Source organism: Sorex araneus, chromosome 2 (assembly GCF_027595985.1).
Source record: "Sorex araneus isolate mSorAra2 chromosome 2, mSorAra2.pri, whole genome shotgun sequence".
NCBI lineage: Eukaryota > Metazoa > Chordata > Mammalia > Eulipotyphla > Soricidae > Sorex > Sorex araneus.
The window spans coordinates 209,288,572-209,310,353 of NC_073303.1; the positions used below are offsets into that span (position 1 = coordinate 209,288,572).

Genomic DNA, 21,782 nt, shown 5'->3' on the forward strand with positions numbered 1-21,782 from the left:
TACGATTGAAGTACGAATTATTCAGAGGTATAGTTGTCATATTAGCTAGAAAGTGATTGCAACTATTTTTGCAGTAGAGGCTGAATCAGGCCAGCCTTGATGAATCGTTATTTATTTTTAGGTGAGCAGTGCAAGAGTGAATCACGTGTGCAGAAAGACTATAATCATGTCCCTTCCAATTCATTCAGTCCCCTTTGCTGTCCTAGCACAACACGATCAATCAGTTAAGGTATACCCTTTAAAAATAAATGTTTCCCTAAAACTGTACCAGAAGCTAAATGACTATGGACAGTTCATTAATTTCACGTTAGCCAATTCTAATTGTTTTCTCCACCTTCAGTTTAATATTCTTTATAATAGAACAATGAGAACTATTTCTCTAACTACAATTCTGAGATCATATAAACGGACAAATTTACCTAGTCAAAAGTTTGCAAATGTCTTAAAAAACACCAAACTTTGAGGCAAAACAAAACAAAGAAAAACAGAAAACCTCTGTATCCCAAGCACCGGTAATGGAAGTTAAACACACAACACACCTACAAAAATCCTACATAAACAGGTCTTTCTCAGTGGAAATTTGAGATTTTTAGCACTGTGACCTTGTAGAAGGCAGGCTGGTTTAATGAGGAAATCTACTTCTAATAAGTTATACTTGATGATAAGAAAACATCATCATTTGGGGCACTTAGTATTTCCACAAACCCTCAACAAGTTTTGAGGTAGATTAAATAGTATTTTTGCATGTAATAAACAATTCAGACAGAGGTTCTATCGCTTGTTCCAATTCACAGCAGATCTTTCTGATCTTCCTGACCAATCTTCTGTGATGCACCAATTTAATAATGGTAATAACTCGAAAATATTAAAAAAACCTAAGTATCACAAAAGTTTTGACTTATTAACTTTTGAACCAATCTCACAAATATACATATTAGAATAACCTACTTGCTCCCATTATAAATATATTTCTGTGTAACTGATCCTTAAAATGGCAAGTTAGCACATTACTGACTTTGCTGCTTCTGCCCTTCGGGGAGGTGGGGCAGGAAAACAACTGGCATATTCTCCTCAGAGTACAGGGCAGTCTTTACGTGCATGTGCTGTGTGCAAGGCACCCTTTATGATGATTTGGGATCATAGGAAAACAGGTATACAGGTGGGGCCAAGGTCTGGAAAAGAATGCCTAGACGCATGAGGCCCTATTCAAGTCAAAGATGAAGAAATAAACTTATTACCTAAGGCTACTTTTCCTTAATACCAAGCTACACCATTACATCTTAAAGGAGGTCAGGGGGATTCCTAAAAGAAAATAAATGTTTCAAAAAGTCTTGTTAATATTAAAATTATTACTAACTAGACCACAAGTAAAATGAAATTTATTTTTATTTAAGTGACATCTCTTGGGGCTGCAAAGGTCCTACAGTGGGTAGGGGGCTTCCCTTGCACATGGCTGACCCAGATTCAATCCCGGGCAACCCCGATGGTCCCCGGAGCTCAGCCAGGAGTGTTCTGAGCCACTGGACCACGAGTAAGCCTTCGCATAGCCAGATGTGGCCCAATCCCATCCCCATCCCCCAAATCAGATAAAATAAAGTGACATATATAGAAGCAAAATATCTTAGTATTTTAATATGTATATATCCCACCTATCATGTGGTTACTTGTCACAAGCCTAATTCACTTTGTCTCATAATTACATAATATCCCAGGCCAGTCTTCTTAAATGTGTTTCACTATAAAGTTACTTTTATTTAAACAGTTGTTAAATATTAGTAATACAGGATCAAGAGTAGGTAACAACAGAAATTAGAACTTCATCACTGTGTTACAAAGCAACAGCATTCGGCAGAGGCCGCTGTCCGAAGGCTGTCCGCATCTATGCTTCCCGCAGACCCAGCAGTGCAGCCCACCACGACTCAAGGGCAAGCAGCCAGGAAAACGGAGGGGACCACAGGAGGAGAATATGGAAGCTCTTTATTCTGGAGTCCCAAAACTGACTGTGGAAGTAAAAGATTTTACATTTAAAAAGTTACACATTAAATTACATGAATGGGAATTTTCATTAAAGTTGAGATGTTCTGCATAGACAAAAGATATGCCTAAGCAACATATCCTATTTGCACAAGGCCACTGACTCTCACGGACAGCAGTGACAAACGGGAAAGCTTGCCTGCCGCAGACAGAGCAGGTTGGAGTCTGGCATATTCTACAAGCCCGAGACTGTCCATGAACTGCTCGTGACATACAAAAGCTCTAATGACATAGTTTAGTGTGGGAACTCTTGTGCTTCTGGTTGGCACATCACCTATATTCTAATGTGAAATTAATACAGGTATTTGTGGGAGGTTGTGCAAAACCACTGTATTTACAAGAATGGCACAAAGTGGATTCAACAGTCGATGCACATGCACACTTCATTCACATGGTCAACAACAAAAGGTGTTCTAGCCTACACAACTGAAGAATACGAGCCTCGATGGCAGCTGTGAAGCACTGGAGTGACTAAGTTACACCAGAGGGCAAATATTGCCCAAGTAAAATTCTACTGTTAAAGCTGAAACAGGTTTAAGGCCATTCAAGTTCAAGCACAGAGATAGAAATGTTTCAGAGTCCCATCTATTTAGATTTGAAATATGTGACCTTTCTTCCAACTTGTGGTCTTAAACTTGCTTTTTGTTCTTTTTCTTTCTTGTCTTTACAAAAATTCAAAAGGAAATTACATAAGAAATCAATGCCGTACAGGTTATATTAGATAAGAGTAACATATAAAGTTATTACTAAGATAAAGAAGAAAGCCAAAATATTAGAACTGTAAAACTTGCTTATTGTTTGTTGGAACCAGTCCTAGACTAGGAGCTAGGGAATATATACAATTACTCGCCAGTAGCTTACTTCACGTTGCTAACATACCCTTTTCCATCAGTGCACTGTTAAACTAATCGACCTGACACGTGTATATTCCCTTATATAGCAGCACACGCACTACCACTACCTATGAAACTGTCACTCTCAAATGACTTAGTGAATAAAAGGAAATAAAAAGAGAAATAACGTCAAAAAAGAAACAATAGGAATGAGGTTCATGCAGTTCAGCTCTTTTAATCAGCCAGCCAGCTTGCTAGCAACGAGAGACGGTTTCCGCTGAGGAAGGTCCTGTGGGGTGGGGATGTGGTCACCAGTGACCTCGGCCTTGTCCGGGGTTGCTGCAGCAGGAAGTTGCTTGTTCTTCATCTTTGCCTTAGCCATGTTATAATCCCCAGAATCAAAATATTTTTGCTGTAAGAAAAAAAAGAAAAGAATTCATAATTATGGTTGAGAAACTTTCTGATGCAATTACACTGTTTTAAAATACAGATGGGACCCCATATTGTCAGTACATAAAACATTTTAGCACAGAAATTAAAAAAAAAAATCAATTAGAAGTAATCACTACCTGTCTGTGATGAACCAGTCTAAGTCAGCATCCAAGAAATCAGGCAAGAATTCCATTAGACTTGAAAGGATTATTCTGATTCCAGAATAACCCGAGGTTGACATCAATTTTAGTAAACAGTTAAAAAATGAAATGTAAATGTTTCATATACTAACAGGACAACTAGAAAGAAAAATTGCTTACATGATTTTGAAACCAAGAGCACATCATTAGCTTACGTTACATATTCAACCTACCTTACAATGTTAAAACCAATATTTGAAGTTGACGGTGTCATCTAGGATGAACACTGGACTCGTGTTTGCATGTGTGTATGTGACAAACGGCTGTTTTCAGTGTTAAACCCGGGTTGGCTACCTGCTATACTATTGTTCCTGCCCCTCTACAATCAGTTTAAGTCATTAAAGCCAGGAACTCACTACAATAAAAATTAAAGTTAAAATATAAATGTCAGAGTAATAAAAGCAATAGACTCACTAGAAATGATTTAAAATGCACATGGCCTATTCTACATCTCCACTTTCATTCACGATGGTAAGAGCTGGGGAGATGGCTCAAACGCAGGGAGCAGGCCCCGAGCAATATGGGGTGTGGCCCCAAAGCAAAAACAAACAAAAAGGTAGTGAATAAATAAGTACAACTAGTATTTTTTTCAATAAGCACATTTTTTCTTTCATCAGCTATAGCACAGCAGGTAGGGCGTTTGCCTTGCACTCGGCCAACCCGGGTTCAATTCCTCCATCCCTCAGAGACCCCGGCAAGCTACCGAGAGTATCCCGCCTGCACGGCAGAGCCTGGCAAGCTCCCCGTGGCGTATTCGATATGCCAAAAGCAGTAATAACAAGTCTCACAATGGAGACGTTACTGGTGCCTGCTCGAGCGACAGTGCTACAGTGCTACATTTTAAAAATGGAATCACAGTGGTATACACATTTACAAAGTTGTTCATGATTGGATTTCATTCATTTAATGTTCCAAATCTGCCCCTTCACCAGCAAGTACAACTAATATTGCTCTTTTGCATGGAGGGATGACTATGTTAACAACCATTCCCTTTATCAAAGAAGTAAAAACTGTTAAGGGCTAAAGAACAACCTTAATATAGCTAATCTGTATAATTATTGGTACCAGCATAAAAACAGATGAATTTATGTAAATTCTAATTTTCACCTATCACATTTTGTCTTTTTTCACCAAGGGTCTTCAACACACGAGGGAGGCACTGTATGAACAAGAGACGTAAGGAAGATGGGGAGCAGTCAAATCAGTATTGTACATGAAGTAATTTCAGAACTCAAAGGAGGGGAACCCAGCTTTCTTCAGAGTAGGCCAAGAAGGAATAACCCACTGTTTTATTAAAATGATGGTCTGAACAAAAGGTGAACGGGAGAGAAATATCCTGAGACTCCGGGCATACTTCAGGTGGTAAATGAAACATCTGGGAACTCTCAACAACTGCTGAGCTCTCTTCTAAAGGTCACATGCTTACCTCAGGGACAACTCTTCCCTAAACCAAGAGCTCTCAAGTTAGAAACTGCCTTTCATGTCACTTCATGTGGCACATGTGTCAGTAGTAAGCAACTCGCATCAGGCCCTTTCACGGCTCGCTGCAGCTTCCCCCTCCCTGTTTGACAGAGGTCTCGGTGCTGGAGGTTCTCGGCCAAAGGTGGGATGGGGGCCGTGGTTGCACGTGGGCCTCATATACGCTTGGCACACACCCTACCTGAGCACCTCAGACTCCATTTCTCTCTGTTTTAAAATGAATGTGTCACTTGCATCACTTGTCATCCCCCCGATCTTCGATTTGCTCGAGCGGGCGCCAGTAATGTCTCCATTCGTCCCTGTCGCATACTAGTGTAGCCCAATGGTATCTGCTCGCTCCAGGAACACGATGAGCCTCAAACTGTTCATTCAGGGTCTTTATGAAAAAAGTTGACCATCTTGTAGGTGGGTGGCCACGTGGTCTTTTGACGTCCCATGGAATCCAGTTGGTAACAGCTCTAGTCCAGAGGTCGTCTCTAAATCGCATTACGTATCCGGCCCATCTGATTTTTGACGCCTTGGCAAATGAGACAGTGTCCCTGATTCTTGATCGCAGACGGAGGTCGGAACTCCGGATTCCTTCTCTCACTTGAGTGAGACATGATACTCCTAGCATAGCTCTTTCGATTCCTCTTTGGGATACTCGAATAGCGTTCTCATCCTGTCTGCGTAGGGCCCAGGTCTCTGAGGCGTATGTTAGTGCAGGAAGAACGGTGGAGTCAAAAAGATGTGCATGGAGCTGGAGGTTCTTCGACCTCTTAACCACTTCTTTGATGCTCTTGAAGGCGTTCCACACCACTCTCTTCCTCCTGCGCAGTTCTGGCTCCAAGTCATTCCTCATGTTGAGTTCTTGACCCAGGTACACATAGCTGCTGCATTCGGAGATGTTCATTCCACTGAGAGCAAATGGAACATCAGGGACTAGACTGTTTTTCATGAACATTGTCTTGGTGAGATTCAGCTACAGTCCAACCTTTCCACACTCGCGGTCAAAGTCAGCCAGCATTTGTGCCGCTTGGCTAATGTTCGGTGTGATTAGAACACATAAAACATTCAAAAATGTGAAAACAGGGGCTGGAGCAATAGCACAATAGGTAGGGCATTTGCCTTGCACACGGCCGACCCGGGGTTTGATTCCCAGCATGGTCCCCTGAACACCACCAGGAGTAATTCCTGAGTGCAGAGCCAGGAGTAACCCCTGTGCATTGCCAGGTGTGACCCAAAAAGAAAAAAAAAAACCCCAAAACATGAAAACAATATTTTTCATTTTCGAATGTCAGAACTCCTAATACACAGCACAAGAGGTCTTTAGACAGAACAACAAGGCAGCTTGCCGATGTTTTACTGAGCCGGGTCAGTGCTACAGTACACTGTGCGACCCTTGACTTCACTCAGCCAACTGGGCCATGATCCTCAGCAACACATACGGTCCCCTGCATCCCGTACCAGAGCGATCCCTGCGTGCAGAACCAGGAGGAAGCCCTGGACACAGCTGGGTGTGGCCCAAAAAAACAGTAACAAATAGAAAAACATTTTTTACTGAGTCAAAAGCTAACAGGAGAAATTCAACATTCAGCAAATTTCAGCAATGTTCACAGAACTGTAGACCAGGCAGTTGTACTTAAGAAATTACATTATTGCTAGAGACAAAACTAATGTTTAACCATTATAAGTGCTGTAGATAGCCTGAGAGCAATATCATCTTTAATTATTTTGTATTTAAATAAAAGTATTTAAAAATCAAAAAACATATCATCTGGGTGACAATCTTATAAAAAAAAATCATACCACCTTAACTTGAGCGCCACATTTAGATTATTTATAATTACATCATGTGATCCCCTCAGTGACAATGTTTTTTGTTTTTGGGCCACACTGCCAGTGCTTGGGACAATGCAGCAACAGGGCTCAAACCCCAGACTCCTGTGTGCAAATAGGCTCGAGTCCGTACCCAACAATGTTTAATTTAACTGTGAAGGCCATGTTTCTTCAAACTGGATTCTCAGTGTTCTTGATACTTCATAACTCCACAAATATGTAACAAAACGATGAGACTAGAGAGCATTCCTCCCACTTCTGACTAGTCATGATGTACAGGGTATATTGTTTCAAGTCTGGGATCTTCTTTTAATACCTTCCAGTCTTAAAGAAAAAGGAAAAAAGTGTGTGTGTGTTGGGAGGATGAGGAGGCAGGGGGGATCTGAGGAAATACTACAGAGGCAGGGTGCTGGCTTTGCACACGGCAGACCCAAGCTCAACCCTCTGCTTCCCATGTTTCTTCCCTTAGTGCAAACCAGGTGTGATCCCTGAGTGTGAACCAAGAGTAAGTCTTGAGCTCCACTGGGTGTGTGGCCCCAAAACCAAAAACCAAACAAACAAACAACCCCTGCCCCTCCCCAAGAAAAAACCCTACAGACTTTAAATGTAGAAAATGAGAGTAGAGTAATAGTCCAAATGTACAGCAGTAACACCAGACTGCTAGAAAGCTGGGCTAAAATAAAGCTTGCGGGGCCGGAGAGACAGCGTTACTGGTAGGGTATTTGCCTCGCACGCAGATGATCTGGATTTGACCCCAGGTATCCCGTATGGTCCCCAAGCTCCTCCGGGAGAATGACCAGACCACTGCCAACTATGCACCTCCCCGCTCCCGGTCACACACCAAATAAATAAGTCAAATAAAGCAAATAAATACAACCAAGCTTTAATGCTCTCACTGTGAAAATAAAATGCTAAATTGTGCAAGGTGGTACTGTGGTAACACTCAAAATGTACCAGGTATTAAATCACTACTCTGTATACCTTACACCAAAATTCTGTCATTGTATTCCAATAAAGCTGGAAACATTTTCTTCTAGAAATTGGCTTGTTTCAGCAAAATTACCCATATAACATAATTAACATTTACACATATGGACACACACATGCATGGGAACATGTTTTTGTAAGAAGCAGCAGATATGGACATATTTTAGGTATTCACTTAAGGAGAAATATATTTCTGTATCTGATTCTATGAACAATTCTTCCATAGGGAGTCTTTCACTCTTGACTGTATGGCGAATTTAAAGATGCCAAAGGTGAAGATGGGATCCTTTAATTTTTTTCTTAATGAAGGGTTAGAAAGGAAAATCAAGGTGAATCCAATTCACCTCATGAGAAGTAACGGCTTCTACCTCAAAGAACTGCAATTTGCACTTTTAAAATGTTATTTTTCGGATACAATATATAAGAATAACTTACATATTGTGAAATATAGTATGCAAGGAGATAATACCCTATGCTTTCTCTCAGTGATTCAATTTATATAAAAGCATTTTAAGCATTGGTATATTATATGAAATCAGTACTCATTTTTAACCTTTAGTACAAAGGTTAAAAATGAGGACCAAGGGCTGTAAAGAAGCACAGGGTGCCCTTGCCTGGCACACGGCTGACCCCAGTTCAATCCTGACACAGTATAAGGTTTTCCCAACACCATAGGATTGTGACGAAACAAACCAAGAAAGAGGAAAGAGGGTAACATTGTGGTAGATATTAGAGAGATATGTATATATTAATATTTGGTAGATTTAACTATGTATAAAAGAATTAACATTAAATTTGGGTGGCAGGCACATACGCTGTACTGTAATATGCTACTGAGAAACAGTTTCTAATTAAGGCAGTAAGAGTCACAATTATAGAATGCATATCTGTGGAATATACAAAATTAAATTTTGGAAAAAAATGCTAAAATATATAGACCCGATAAAGCACAAAGGTATTACATATGCAGATACTCACTCCACAATTTCTCAGTACACTGACTTTATAGGATTTAACAAAGAACTTGAAAATTACATAAGAACTTACCCCTTTCTGTAATCGTTTCCTTAAGAAATCTGAACCTCCAGGTTTTTGTCCTAGATGAGGGTATCTTGCTTTTAATTTTGCTTCTTCAGCTTTCTCTGGACTAGTTACTTTATCTTCCATTTCCTGAAACAATTTCGATTAAATTACTTCTTTATTACAATCTGGTAATTTAGAATAATTTACACCTTTAAATATCTGAATTCTGGCTTTAGTTGTCGAATGACAAATAATGAAGCAACTGACTAAGAAACCAAGCACAGAAGCTTTAAAAACATCTTGCTCTTGCTCCCTGATGGTACATGTGATAGATCTATTATAGCTGCGATGCATGTATAACACCCCACACACTGGATAAAAATATCAAGACAGCTCATCTCTGAAGTCTCACTTGCCATAATTTTCTAGTCATTATAATACATTTATAGTCAGTAACCTTCTATGGAATTCATCAGCTGTTGTTCTAATATTAAAAAAAATAACAGCTTAATACCGTTAAGAGTTTTTTGGCCTATTTATCCAAAACTTTTTATTGTCAGAAACTCAGGACTCTTATCTATTTTTATTTTATTAGTGTTTGAGCCTCACCTGGCTGTGCTCAGGGTCACTCCTGGTGGGCTCAGAGGACACACGGAGTGACGGGAGCTGAACTCGGGCAGGGCAGCACCCTGCCCGGTGTACCAGCTCTCTGGCCTCTTGAGATTCTTTTTCTTTCCTTTTTTTTTTTTAATTTTTTTATTAGTGAATCACAGTGAGGTAGTTACAAGCTTATCAGAAGCTTATTTACCAGTTTACCTCCTGCCAGGTTAATCAGTGACAACTTGACATCATAGGAGAGAAATGCCATCTTTCTCAACATTCACAACTATTACTGCCCTATTTCCCACATACTTAATGGTCATGCCAAAGATATCATTCTTTCACATTAAAAAAACGTTTCCTGAGGGACCAGAGAATTAGGACAGTGAGAAGGGTACTTGTCTTCCACGCTCCCACTCCAGGTTCAAACCATACGGTTCCCAGAATACTGCCAGGAATAAATTCTGAGTAGAGCGCCAGGGGTTACTCCTGAGCACTGCCTGGTATTCCCCCCCCAAACAAACATTGTTTCTTGAGTAATGACTGTCAGGATCTTAAGTCTATTCACTTTTACCACCAGTCAGGACTATCTTGTCAGTACAGCCCTCACAGGAACCATATTTATAAGAAGCAAAATCACTTTATGATTAAGTACTACAGAACAAAGAGTAAAGATAAAAACAATCTGCCCCTAGGATGGAGGCTGGGCAACAGCAAGCACACTCATTTCCCCTCTGGATTTCAGTGCAGCAAAATCACATGCCTCTGCGTAGCTTGACTCATTAGGTCACTTATGAAGATGCAGGACTATGAAATCCATTAAAGCAAAGTCTATTGTTCTGGTATAGCAGATAATTTATAATCTACTAAGAAACAATTTCACATAATTCTTTGTTGTCCTTAAAATTCTACTGATGCAGTTTTATTCACCTATATCATCAATATTTTCATCTTGAACACATTTCTAATTTCCAGGCATTAAGGATTTTTAGAACGAAGCTGCTCTTGCCACATACACTTTTCCTAGGAAGTTTCTCTTTTTTTCCAGTGCTAGGAATCAAATTTGTTATCTTACGTATGCAACCCAAGTGCTTGCCCCTGGCCCCCAGCCCCAGCCCCTGTAAGGTCTCAGGGAGCTATATGGTGGCAGGGATAGAACCTGGGTTGGTCACGTACAAGCAAGCATGTCAATTCCTGCACGGTCTCCCAAACCCTTGTTTGCAACCCTGGTTCGATCATCAGGCGAATCCCAGAGCACTAGATGTGGTGCACGGGTGCTCCCTAGTGCAATAGTCAAGACATGCAGACAATCCAAATGCCCAATGAAGTTGTGGTATACCGAATGGAATACCAAAATAGAAAACTACGCAGCTCTGAGAAGAACCAAATCATGCGAATGGCAGCAACATGGACAGGACTAGAGGCTATCATGTTGAGTGAGGTCGGAAGGAAGGAGGGGATACAGAATGACCTCTCCTAACTGGGAGCCAACACAGGCACGAAGGCAAGGAAGGGAAGAACTGATCCACACAACTGGGTCAGGAAGAGTGAACAGGTGGGGCACTGGAGTCTTGGGGAAGGGAGGTGGGCACACTGGTGACAGGTGCGGTGACGGAATTATGTGCACGGGGGAACTATTGTTAGCAGCACCATAAACCACAGAACTCCAATTAACAAACACCAAACAAGTCAAAGCTTCCACAATCACTTTTTGAAAAAACGAGTCCGACATTTTTTGGGGAGCGGGGGTGGGTAGGGTGGGGAGAAGGTGTGGGTAGGTGGAAGCCTCATGCCCAGTGGTGCTCAAGGGGAATGACATTTTGAAACCAGATTTCAATTTTACTTATTTTAGTTCTGGGGTCCAAACCAAACAAAAAAACCCCGCCGTACTCAGGGCTGACTCTTGGCTCTGTGCTCAGGGATCGGTCCTGCTGGTGCTCGGGGGACCATGTGTGATGCTGGGAACTGAACAGGCCAACTGTGTGCAAATGAAGCACCTTCACCCCTGAACTATCTCTCAAGCCCCAAATCATAGTAGTTTTATATATTTTCCTCTTTTTTAAACAACTCCCTCTCCCCATCTGATCCCTGTTCTTGGTGTTGCTGCTGTTGCCGTGGGTCACACAGATCCTCGGCAGTGGTGCTCACAGGGGTTGCCGGCCTCCGTGCTCAGACCCTTGGCCTTGCTCTTCGCCGAGGTGTGTGCTCCTGTGGTGGTGCTTGTACACTTGCTTGCAGCAGATTGCTCTTTCACAGAGGCCTGGGAGCTCCTGTGGCAGTGCTCACCGTGGCGGGAAGGGTGCTGCTCACGAAGCATCACTTCCTGCCCACCATGGTGCTCAGCTTGTCTCCGAAGCTGAGTGGTGCCCTGGTGGTGTTTACACACACCTGACTGAGGCACACCGTGTGCTGGGACCACAGACAGCAGGGCTGCCAGGAGTGTGCTAGGCACACAGGGTGACACCAGGTATGTGACCCATGATACGTGAAGGTATGCATATAAAATACAAGGCTCTTCCACTGGGCCCCAAATATTCTGATTTTTATGACAATAATGTTTGCACGCAGCCGATCCATGTTCTATTTCTCAGTCCCTCTCGGAGAGCCCGGCAAGCTACCGAGAGTATCGTGCCCGCATGGCAGAGCCTGGCAAGCTCCCCGTGGCATATTCGATATGCCAAACACAGTAACAACAAGTCTCACTACAGAGATGTTACTGGTGCCCACTCGAGCAAATCGATGAGACAGTGATAGAGTTCTGCGATCATGACTGGCAGTACTGCGTGACCCCAAGGGTCAAGATGTGGCACTAGGGATGAACAGCAGCCGGCTGCACGCAAGGCAAGTGCTTCACACCCAGCAGTCCCGGGCTCTGAGTCAGACACATCCTTCACCTGCCTACGTGGTGAACTGTTTAAATCCAGTCGGGAAATTAAAATCTAGTTACGTTTGAGTAGAAGACAGCAGGCTAACAGCAAGCAGGGGAGTCAAGTAAGAACATTCCATCACAGCCAGGAGCAGTGACAGGCGTGAAGGTGATGTCCTTGAACGTGGCCGTCCCTGGTTCAAGCCCTAGCACAGGGCTGCCGGAGGATGCCGGGCACGGCCCAAAACCAAGTAAGTAAAACTCAAATATGGTTCCAAAATGTTATTTCCCAAGAAACGGTGACATACAGCTTTATTATGTTTAAGAAACAGATGCTGAAATGTAAGAACTTTACATTTTGTAAGCCCACACTGGAATGGAAACCTTTAGAGTTGGTTTCTATTCTGATAATACATGCTGAAGAGTGGGCTGATTGGTAAAACCTTAAATTCTCTTAAAAAAATTGTTTTTAACCCGAATCACCGTGATAGGCCATTCGAGAGCTGTTCATGATTGGGTTTCGGCCATACAACGTTCCAACACCCATCTCTCCAGTGTGTTTCCCGCCACCGGGGTCCCGTTTCCCTCCCACCAAGTCTCCCCCCCTTCCTCTCACTCTTTTGTACATCATGGTTTGCAATACAGGTGTTAAGAGGTCGTCATGTTTGTTCAGGGCGCTCAGTATTTTTATCAGGAAGATACAGCTGGAGCTTTTTTTTTTTTAGTTTTAACTGGGTGGCAGCTTTGGGGTGTGGACATAACTGCTGGGGCTTTCAGAGGCAGCCCACCCAGCCCCAAGAAAGCCTGGAGATTTCAGTCACAAAGCCCACCCCCCAAATCTTCAGCAGATTAGTATCTCAGGCGAGGTTCATCCCCAAACGGCGGAGTCCAGAGCTGGGGGAAGGTGGCAATCTTGGATTTGGATCAAGTGGCTGCTGGGGGCTCTGCTTGGGCGGGCACCAGGGAAACCCGACCCCCTCTGATCTACCCGGGTGGGTCCAGCCTTGCAGGGGTCCAAGGATAACTGCAGCTTTTGATCTCTTCCAAGACTGATTTTCGGGTCTCTGGAGCAAGGCCGGTAAATGAGCTTGCACGGCTGCGTGGTGCACACGCCTTGTATGCGGCTGACCTGGGCTCAACAGCAGGTTCAATATGCCCCCCTGAGCACAGCCAGCAGTGCTCTGTAAGTGCAGAGACGTGAACAGCCCCCCTCTCTGAGTTCCGGGAAGCAGCTGCTAGTAAGGGGGGATAAGCCTGGGCTGACACGTCACAGGTGTGACATTCCGGTTGGTTTGTCTTACTGTTCCGGTTCTTGGTTCTACTATGATGGCTTCCATTTTCCTGAAAACCTAGAAATGGTTTTCCTCACTTGATCTGAACAAAGCCTGTTAACAGGCACTGAATCCATTTTCCAGGAGTAGGACTCCTGGGGTGCAAGCTCCAGAAACACTTCAGCCGCAGAGTGGGGGCAGACGAGCACGGCTTCTGAAGATCTCTGTTGCGGTTTCTTCCCCAGACCCAACCCTAAGAGGCACATGCCACACTCGGGGTGGCCCCGTGACGGGTGTAGCCAGATCCCCGTGTTCTGGGATGCCCTCACAGGGGTCTTCTGGGAAGCCAAAAGTCCGAGAATACCGGGGAGCCTGTTCGGCCAACTGAGAGCTGGGCCCGCAGCTGCACCGCTGCCGTGCCCAGAGGGCACCCCACAAGCCCCGGCACACCCCGCAAGGCACTGGCAGGTTTCGGAGCAGGCTGACAGGTTTCGCCCGGTCGGACCTGGCCCGACCTGCAGTGTGCAGTCTGCTGCCGGCCCGCCCGCTCCAACAGCCTTCAAATTCTCTGGCTTTCACCACAGGCTACGAACGGGGAAAGCTGACATCCAGAACACTTCAAAACCACTGTGTAGGAAGTCTCTACTTTCAAAATACACTCAGAGACTAATGATCCTCTTACACTGTATGACTGAAACCCAATAATGAACAACTTTGTAATGGTATAACTCACGGTGATTAAAAAAAAAATTTTTAAAGTCCTTCTGACTTTTAACTCCCCTCAAAATTCCTCTTGATAAATACACAGGCCCCCCAAATAATTCTCATGGTATTTCAATAGGACCTAGCATTTATCATTAAGCACTTGCCTTTAAAAAAACGATTTTTTTTTTTCTTTTTGGGTCACACCTGGCAATGCACAGGGGATACTCCTGGCTCTGCACTCAGGAATCACCCTGGTAGTGCTCAGGGGACCCTATGGGATGCTGGGAATCGAACCCGGGTCGGCCGCGTGCAAGGCAAACACCCTACCCGCTGTGCTATTGCTCCAGCCCCTAAAAAAAAGATTCTATTGAAATACATCATACTCGAATAATCCGAGTGTCATAAACTGATAGTAAGCGCGGGTCAATGAAACCACGTTTAGCTCTTTGGTGCAAGGCAGCAGCATCAGCAATAACCATCTGACCACGGGAAGCAATTCTCTGCCTATTTAGCAATAAAGTCGTAACACATTCACTGTCAGCAAGTAAAAAGAGTTTAACAAGAGCCAAAAATCCTTTGGAATACTTCCAGAAAGGTAGCAATACTGTCAGCAACCTCAGAAGTCCTGTCATTCTAAGTCCCTGCTGCTTGCACACTCAGGAACAGAAACTGGTAAGCACTGAAGTCAGGACAGACACACACTACTGAAGGCACACTGCTAACACAGTGAAATGCCTTGAAAAACTTTCCCAAGGTTACCTCTGGACTAAGAATAGAAAGCTGCGCAGAAAACAAAGTAACACACTGTGCTGTGAATTTAAAATATTCTTCAGGGCCAAAATAATAGCTCAGCAGGCTTCCTTGCACAGCCACTGTGCTCTCAGCCCATCGTTTTGTCCTAGGATGGGGGGTAGGAGGTGGGGTAAGGAACCACACTTGGTAGTACTCGGGACTTAATTTAAAACTTTTAAAACTAAGCTTAAAATTTAATAGGGGATGGGCTGGAGTGATAGCACAGCGGGTAGAGTGTTTGCCTTGCACGCGGCCAACCTGAGTTCAATTCCCAGCATCCAATATGGTCCCCCGAGCACCGCCAGGAGTAATTCCTGAGTGCATGAGCCAGGAGTGACCCCTGTGCATCGCCGGGTGTGACCCAAAAACCAAAACCAAAAAAAAAAAAAAATTTAATAGGGGATGGAAATAGTACAGCAGCTAGGGTGTTTGCCTTGCCAACAGCCACACTGGGTTCAATCCCAAGCCCAGCAGCAGTGATCCCTGAGAGAAGAGCCAGGTGCAGTCCTAAAACCAAAAGTATATAATGTTTAATTTTCAAAACTCACTAGTTGTAATTTATATTTATAGGGTCCCCCTCCAGCAGGTTCTATAGGGCGCCGGGGTCAATCCTGGTGACACCCAACTGGACAGTGCAAACCCTACAACTTGGTGCTAGGGCCCAGGGGAGCTACGGGACCTCAACACACGCCAGACATGCCCTGCGATGGAGGTCGGGGTCTTCCCAGGCTGCTAAAATGTTGATTTATTTTCACTGCAGCAGTAGTCTAGTGTTCCCCCCAGTGGGAAATACTGCCTTTGGGACGAGGGGCCGTGGCTGGGGTGGGGGTGGTCTCAGGTGCAGCTGGGGAGGGCTGCTCTTCCTTTGTGGCAGAGGCAGGCTTTAAGGGAAGGAGTTCCTCACCCCCTCTTAAAAGGTTTGCAACAGACAAATTAAGTGGGAAATCTAAGAGTCTGAATGATAGAAACAACATCATCATCATCATTATGGGCATATTTCCTTGGTTGCCTGAGTTGCCATATTATGTGATTTGAAATCCTATTTGATTTGTGCCGAATTTCATTAGTCTCAGTTGTTCTAATTGTCAGGATGAAAAATAGCTGAATTTAACGCATAACCAAATGTTCTTATACCCTACAATTAAATGCCCACCGACTTGACTCGTGAAAGGTGGGGGTGGGTGGGGTGGGCACAGCCTGCTCAAGGGACGGAGGGCATGTGCCTGGCATGCGGAAGGCCTCGACTTGATCCCTGGCACCAGCAGGCCCAGGCAGCCCCGGCGCTCTTGGAGGTGCTCTGCCCACACGGAGCCTCGCCCACCCGGCAACGGGGGAGCCTGGGGAAGTGTCCACTCGTCAGACTCGAAAGGCCAAAGCAGTCCGGAATCTGGCAGGGGGATGGCCCACCACCTCACCGACTAGTCTGATGTCTACAGGCCAAGGCACTCCGACCCGCTGGGGGTGACAAGCTCTAGCCCCAACAGCGGGCTGATCTGCAGCCAACCCAATTATGAGGGGGACGCGGGGTACGGACACGACCTATGTCTGAAGGCCTGAGTCGTCTCAGGAGTCCAGGGAAACTCGGGGCAAAAAGAGGAGAACTTTGAGGTGGGAAGGACCAGCCAGGTGGACACTCGGACTAGTCAGGAAAGGCGGGACTGGCGGAGGGAAAGGCACCACAGACTGAGCCCATCTGCAGACTCCCTGAGAGGAGCACCCGCTGGGTCCCTGCTGGAGACTCCACCTTCCCGGGGAGAAAGGAGACAGTTCTCCCCGCCTCCGCTCAAGGGCGGAACCCACCACCGGCCAGGCTCTGGAAGTGTCAGAGGATGCCTGATCCTCAGTCCCCAACAGATTCAAGAGCATCTCTCTCTTCTGGAGTTGGGGGGGGGGGGGGAAAGGGAGAAAGGAACTAGGGGAAATGACTCAGCCTCCACATTGTGTGCCAAAATGAAGGGGCATTTAGGCTGGACTCTGAGGGCTCAAGGGACTCCCCAAGGAGCAAGACAGACCAGAGCAGAGGAAAGCAACAGCGTGTTTCGGAGTGTAACAGTCACAGGAACACAGTGCTCTCCACTCAGAGGGTGCCACCTTTACCCCTTTCTCCTGGGGGGGTGGGGGGGCGGCCACACCCAGTGGTGCTCAGGACTTACTCCTGGCTCCATTCACTTCTGGCATGGCTCGGGGAGTGTACATGGGCCAGGGACTGACCAGGGCCGTCCACACGCAAGGCAAGAACCCTACCCACTGAACCACCTTTCCGGTGTCCCTCGAGAGGGCAGGGAGATTCGGTCAGACTTACTGCTGACCCTGGAGACCAGGAACACTGGGAAGCTGGTGCGCAGGCGGGAAAGAAATGAGCCCTGAAAGGGAGCGAGCGTGTGGTGTGATACAAACCAGAGAATCTCTGCCCATGGGAGCCAGACCGGACCACTCCACTCAGCTGAAGAAACAGAGACTCAGTCCTTGCTCCGCACAGGGCTTTCCTTCGTACCTTAAGTTTTCAGAGACTAGAGGCGAGGCAAAACCAAAGGTGTTCTGTCTAACGTTCTGACTTCAATGCATTTGTCGGCAATAATCCCATTTTGGAGTTTCCCAACCGTTAGAAACAGGAGGTCTGGCGCACAGGGTCTGAAAATTCTCATGTTTGGGGGAAATTATCCATGAACCAGGAACTTCACATCTGCAGCAATCTTTAATTCAAGAAGTACCCTTTATTATATTACATGACCAATGCATGGTTGGGTCTTAACTGCAGGCCTTAAAGCCAAATGTTCGGGGGCAGGTGGGCCTTGGGGCAGCCCTGGCACTGCCGGAGATCCAGCCCCAGGCCCGGTGCAAGGCAGGCACCTTACCCCCTCCCCAGTCCTTCTAGTGCCATACCCCCAGGACAGCACGCTACCAACCACGCGGTAGGAGTCAACCCTTTCCACTCTGGCGATACACTGACAGATTTCCTAGGAGAAAATTACCAGCAGAGAACTATGGGATTCATCGGAATTCAAACAGACGGATATTTTATTTGGGACAAGACCACAGACATTACTTGGTGTTCTCTCCTTCCCGGGTTCTCAGACCTTGAATAATAAATACGACCATAGAATAATAATAATAATAATAAAAATACGACCATAAACGTATTGCAATACTGCAATAAAGTGACATTTTCCTTGGTCAAGTGTTAAAAACCATGAAAGTCAGTTTTCATTGGAATAGACCTGAGTAAGGCGAGAAGTTGGCCTTTTTAGGCTATTACTGTGTTCCCAGTGACAAGCACCTTTTTTTTTTTTTTTTTGCTTTTATTGGGTCACACCCGGCGATGCACAGGGGTTGCTCCTGGCTCTGCACTTAGGAATTACTCCTGGCGGTGCTCAGGGGACCCTACAGGATGCAGGGACTCGAACCCGGGTCGGCCGCGTGCGCGGCAAACGCACTATCTCCCCGGTGCTATCGCTCCAGCCCTTATTATTATTATTTTTTTTTAGCTCTTTGGGTCACACCCGTCGATGCCCCGGGGGTTCCTCCTGGCTCATGCGCTCAGGATTCGCTCCTGGCGGTGCTCGGGGGACCCTAGGGGCTGCTGGGACTCGAACCCGGGGTGGGCCGCGTGCAAGGCAGGCAAACGCCCTCTCCCCGCGGGGCTATTGTTGCAGCCGCGCACCTGGCCCCAGGGTCACCTATAAGAGTCCGGCAACCGGGGGGGCCTCCCCGGGGCTCGGACCCTCGGGAGCCGAGTCCCGGACACCCCGGGGCCCGCGGCCGCGCGGCAGAGCGAGCCCCCCGCCCGCGCCCGGCCCGCGGCCCGGGAAGGGCGTGGCCGCGCCGGTCACTCGCGCCAAGGGCCGCGGGGCCCCGCGCCGGCCCCCGGGCCGCGGCGCCGCGACCAAGGGCGTCCCCGGCGGCTCCTGGCGCCCCCACCCGGACCCCGGCCCGCGCCCCCGGCCCGCGCCCCCCGCACGCGCCGCGCAGGCCCCGCCAGGCGCCCCGGCCGCGCGCGCCGCACTCGCCTTCTGCTCCTCGGCGGACGCCGCCTCCGAGGCCTCCGCGGACATGCTGCTGCCCCTTCCGCAGGCCGCACGCGGCGGATCCGAGACGATGACCCGGTGGCCGCGGCCGCCCGAGGCCCGCCCGCCCCGCCGCCCTTCTCCGCGCGCGCGCGCGCTCGCCTCAGAACCGCCTCAGAACCGCCGCCGCCGCCGCCGCCGGGAAGATGGCGGCCGCCTTATGACGACAGGGCGGCGCGCCGCGGCCCCGCCCACCCGCGCCGCGGCCCCGCCCGCCCGCCTGCGCCGCGCCGCGCATTCTGGGAATTGTAGTTCGCAAGCGGCCTCCCGGGAGCTGTAGTTCGGAAGCGTCCCTCCTCATTGCGCTCGCTGAATGAGCTTCATTTATTTGCGCTCAGCAGGGTTCTCCTTGTCCCTCGTCGCTCTGCCTGCCCGTGCCGCTCACACTTGCTCCAGGGCTCTGCGGGGCGCGTGGCGTCGGCCTTTCACCGCTCCCAGCTCACCGACTCCGCCCACCCCACCCCTGCTGGGGCCCCTGCGATCTGCAAGGCGCGCAGGTCTCTGAGCCGTGCACGCGGCATCCCGGTCGCTGGTTGCTAGTGTCAGCTTTCCTGCTCAGCGGAGTCACTTCTGGGCAAGGACCTCCTCCTCTCCTGAGAGTCACCGCCAGGGCCCCCCGCTGCTTAGACAAGTTATGAGAGGAAGCAATGCAGCCCTCGTTCCTTCGCCCATCCGGTGGGCAGGAGTGCCATGCTTATACCATCACTTTAACCTTTACTAACCGAATTCCTGATGTGACGGGGTAGGGTGTGTGTGTCGGGGGGGCAGGCCACCCCACATAGTTTGCACATGTGTAGCATGAACTGGAGCCTTTAAATTTTTATTATTTTAAAATATATTTTAAAAATTATTATATTATCGTCACTGTCACTGTCATCCCGTTGCTCATCGATTTGCTCGAGTGGGCACCAGTAACGTCTCCATTGTGAGACTTGTTACTGTTTTTGGTGTATCGAATAGGCCATGGGTAACTTGCCAGGCTCTGCCAAGCGGGCAAGATTCTGGGCTCTTTGAGAGGGGTGGAGGAATTGAACCCGGGTCGGCTGCGTGCAAGGCAAATGCGCTACCCATATTATATTATTAAATATTAAATTATTAAATATTAAATTATTAAATATTATTAAACATTGCTATCACTCCAGCCCATATTATAGTATTAAAATTTATTACTATATTTTTAATATTATTATTATCAAACCCAGTAAGGCAAGTGCTTTCCCCGCCGTATCCATGGATGGATATTTTCATACACTATGGAAGCGGCCACGTGACACATCATCGTAGAGGGCAATAAATATACATATCTCTTGGAGAGCCCTGCAAGCTACTGAGAGTATCCTGCCTGCACAGCAGAGCCTGGCAAGCTCCCCTGGCGTATTCGATATGCCAAAAAACAGTAACAATAACAGGTCTCATTCCCCTGACCCTGAAAGAAGCCTCCAATCGTTGAGAAAGATGAGTAAGGAGAGGTTGCAAAAATCTCACGGCTGGGATGAATGGAGATGCTACTGGCGCCCTCTAGAGTAAATCGATGAACAACAGGATGACAGTGATACGGTGATTATTATTATTATCATTAATTGAATCATGGTGAAATACAGTTACAGACTTACTTCAACCAGAACGTACCTAATCACCACACAATAAGAGTGGCCCCTGTAAGCCTGTGTGGGACAACTAAAGATGTGTGAGCACTCCAGCTAAGCGGGGCAAAACCCCAGCCATGCGGACAAGAAGAAGCAGGGCTGACGATACAGGTGTGTAGGAATAAATGTGGGACAACAACTCACTCAAAAGCCTTTGAAGCCCAACACGGGGAAAGCTACCAAGAGTGCCAAAGCCTCTGATGATGAAGGGTCACTTCCAGACACAAGCCCCAGACAACTTAGCCTGAACAAGCGGGTCCCATAATCTCTAAAAGGAGGAGTTCCCACAGCTTGAATGTTGGAAGTGGAGTCTCGAAAGCAGAAGCTGTCGTATCTCTAAGACTGAGGAGATACGCTAGCTTTGCATGAGTTGGAAGGTTTGGAGCAGGAAAACTGGTAATGGATTAAGAGCAAATTCTTCATGGCTGCTCTTCTCTCACTGGAGAATAAGATCCACACGCCCTCTGAAATACAGCCTGGGGTACTAAATAACCTCAGTAACTTACAGTGCTTGGCAGAGTTGACATTAATAGGTTTTCTTCCTTGTATATTGTCTAAGCTAAAGTCATACAGCATTTACAGATAAGCTACGAGAGTAGGATGGGCTGATTTCAATGCCTCTTAGTCTTGGGGCATGGCTGTGGCTAGGTTCCGGTGGTCTTCGGCCGCCGGGAGCTCTGCTCGGCTCGGGGAGGGAAGCTGGAGCCCATCCCCTTTGAGGGGCCCGGTGGAAGACAGCCAGGCACGCGGGCAAGAGACTCTCAAGAGACCTAGCCACAGCCATGCTCAAGTCCCCTCTCCACACATTTGGACAAGCCTCACACATGAAGGCACCGGCAGAGGAGCCCAGGTGTGTGTAATCCCATCAACGGCCAACATCCAGAGACTTAAAAGCAACCTCATATCTCTTCATTTTCAGCAGTGGAAAACAAATGATCAAATGCTTCCTTTTCAGCAGGTCTGATTTTGGGGGGGAAACTCCAAACAATAATTAATAGTGAGTTTTTCGTTGAAATATTGAATGGAATCAAA

At 46.8% G+C, this 21,782-nt stretch overlaps 1 protein-coding gene across 1 annotated transcript; it reads right to left on the reverse strand.

Moving 5' to 3' along the window:
* Nucleotides 1-1,362: 1,362 nt before the first annotated feature.
* On the reverse strand, nucleotides 1,363-19,254 carry ARPP19 (cAMP regulated phosphoprotein 19). The gene is made up of 3 exons (XM_055126687.1): nucleotides 19,048-19,254; nucleotides 8,831-8,953; nucleotides 1,363-3,279 (listed from the first exon to the last, which is right to left on the reverse strand). Exons 1-3 carry the CDS (start codon nucleotides 19,090-19,092, stop codon nucleotides 3,106-3,108), a joined length of 342 nt encoding a protein of 113 aa, XP_054982662.1. The 5' UTR covers nucleotides 19,093-19,254; the 3' UTR covers nucleotides 1,363-3,105.
* Nucleotides 19,255-21,782: the final 2,528 nt, after the last annotated feature.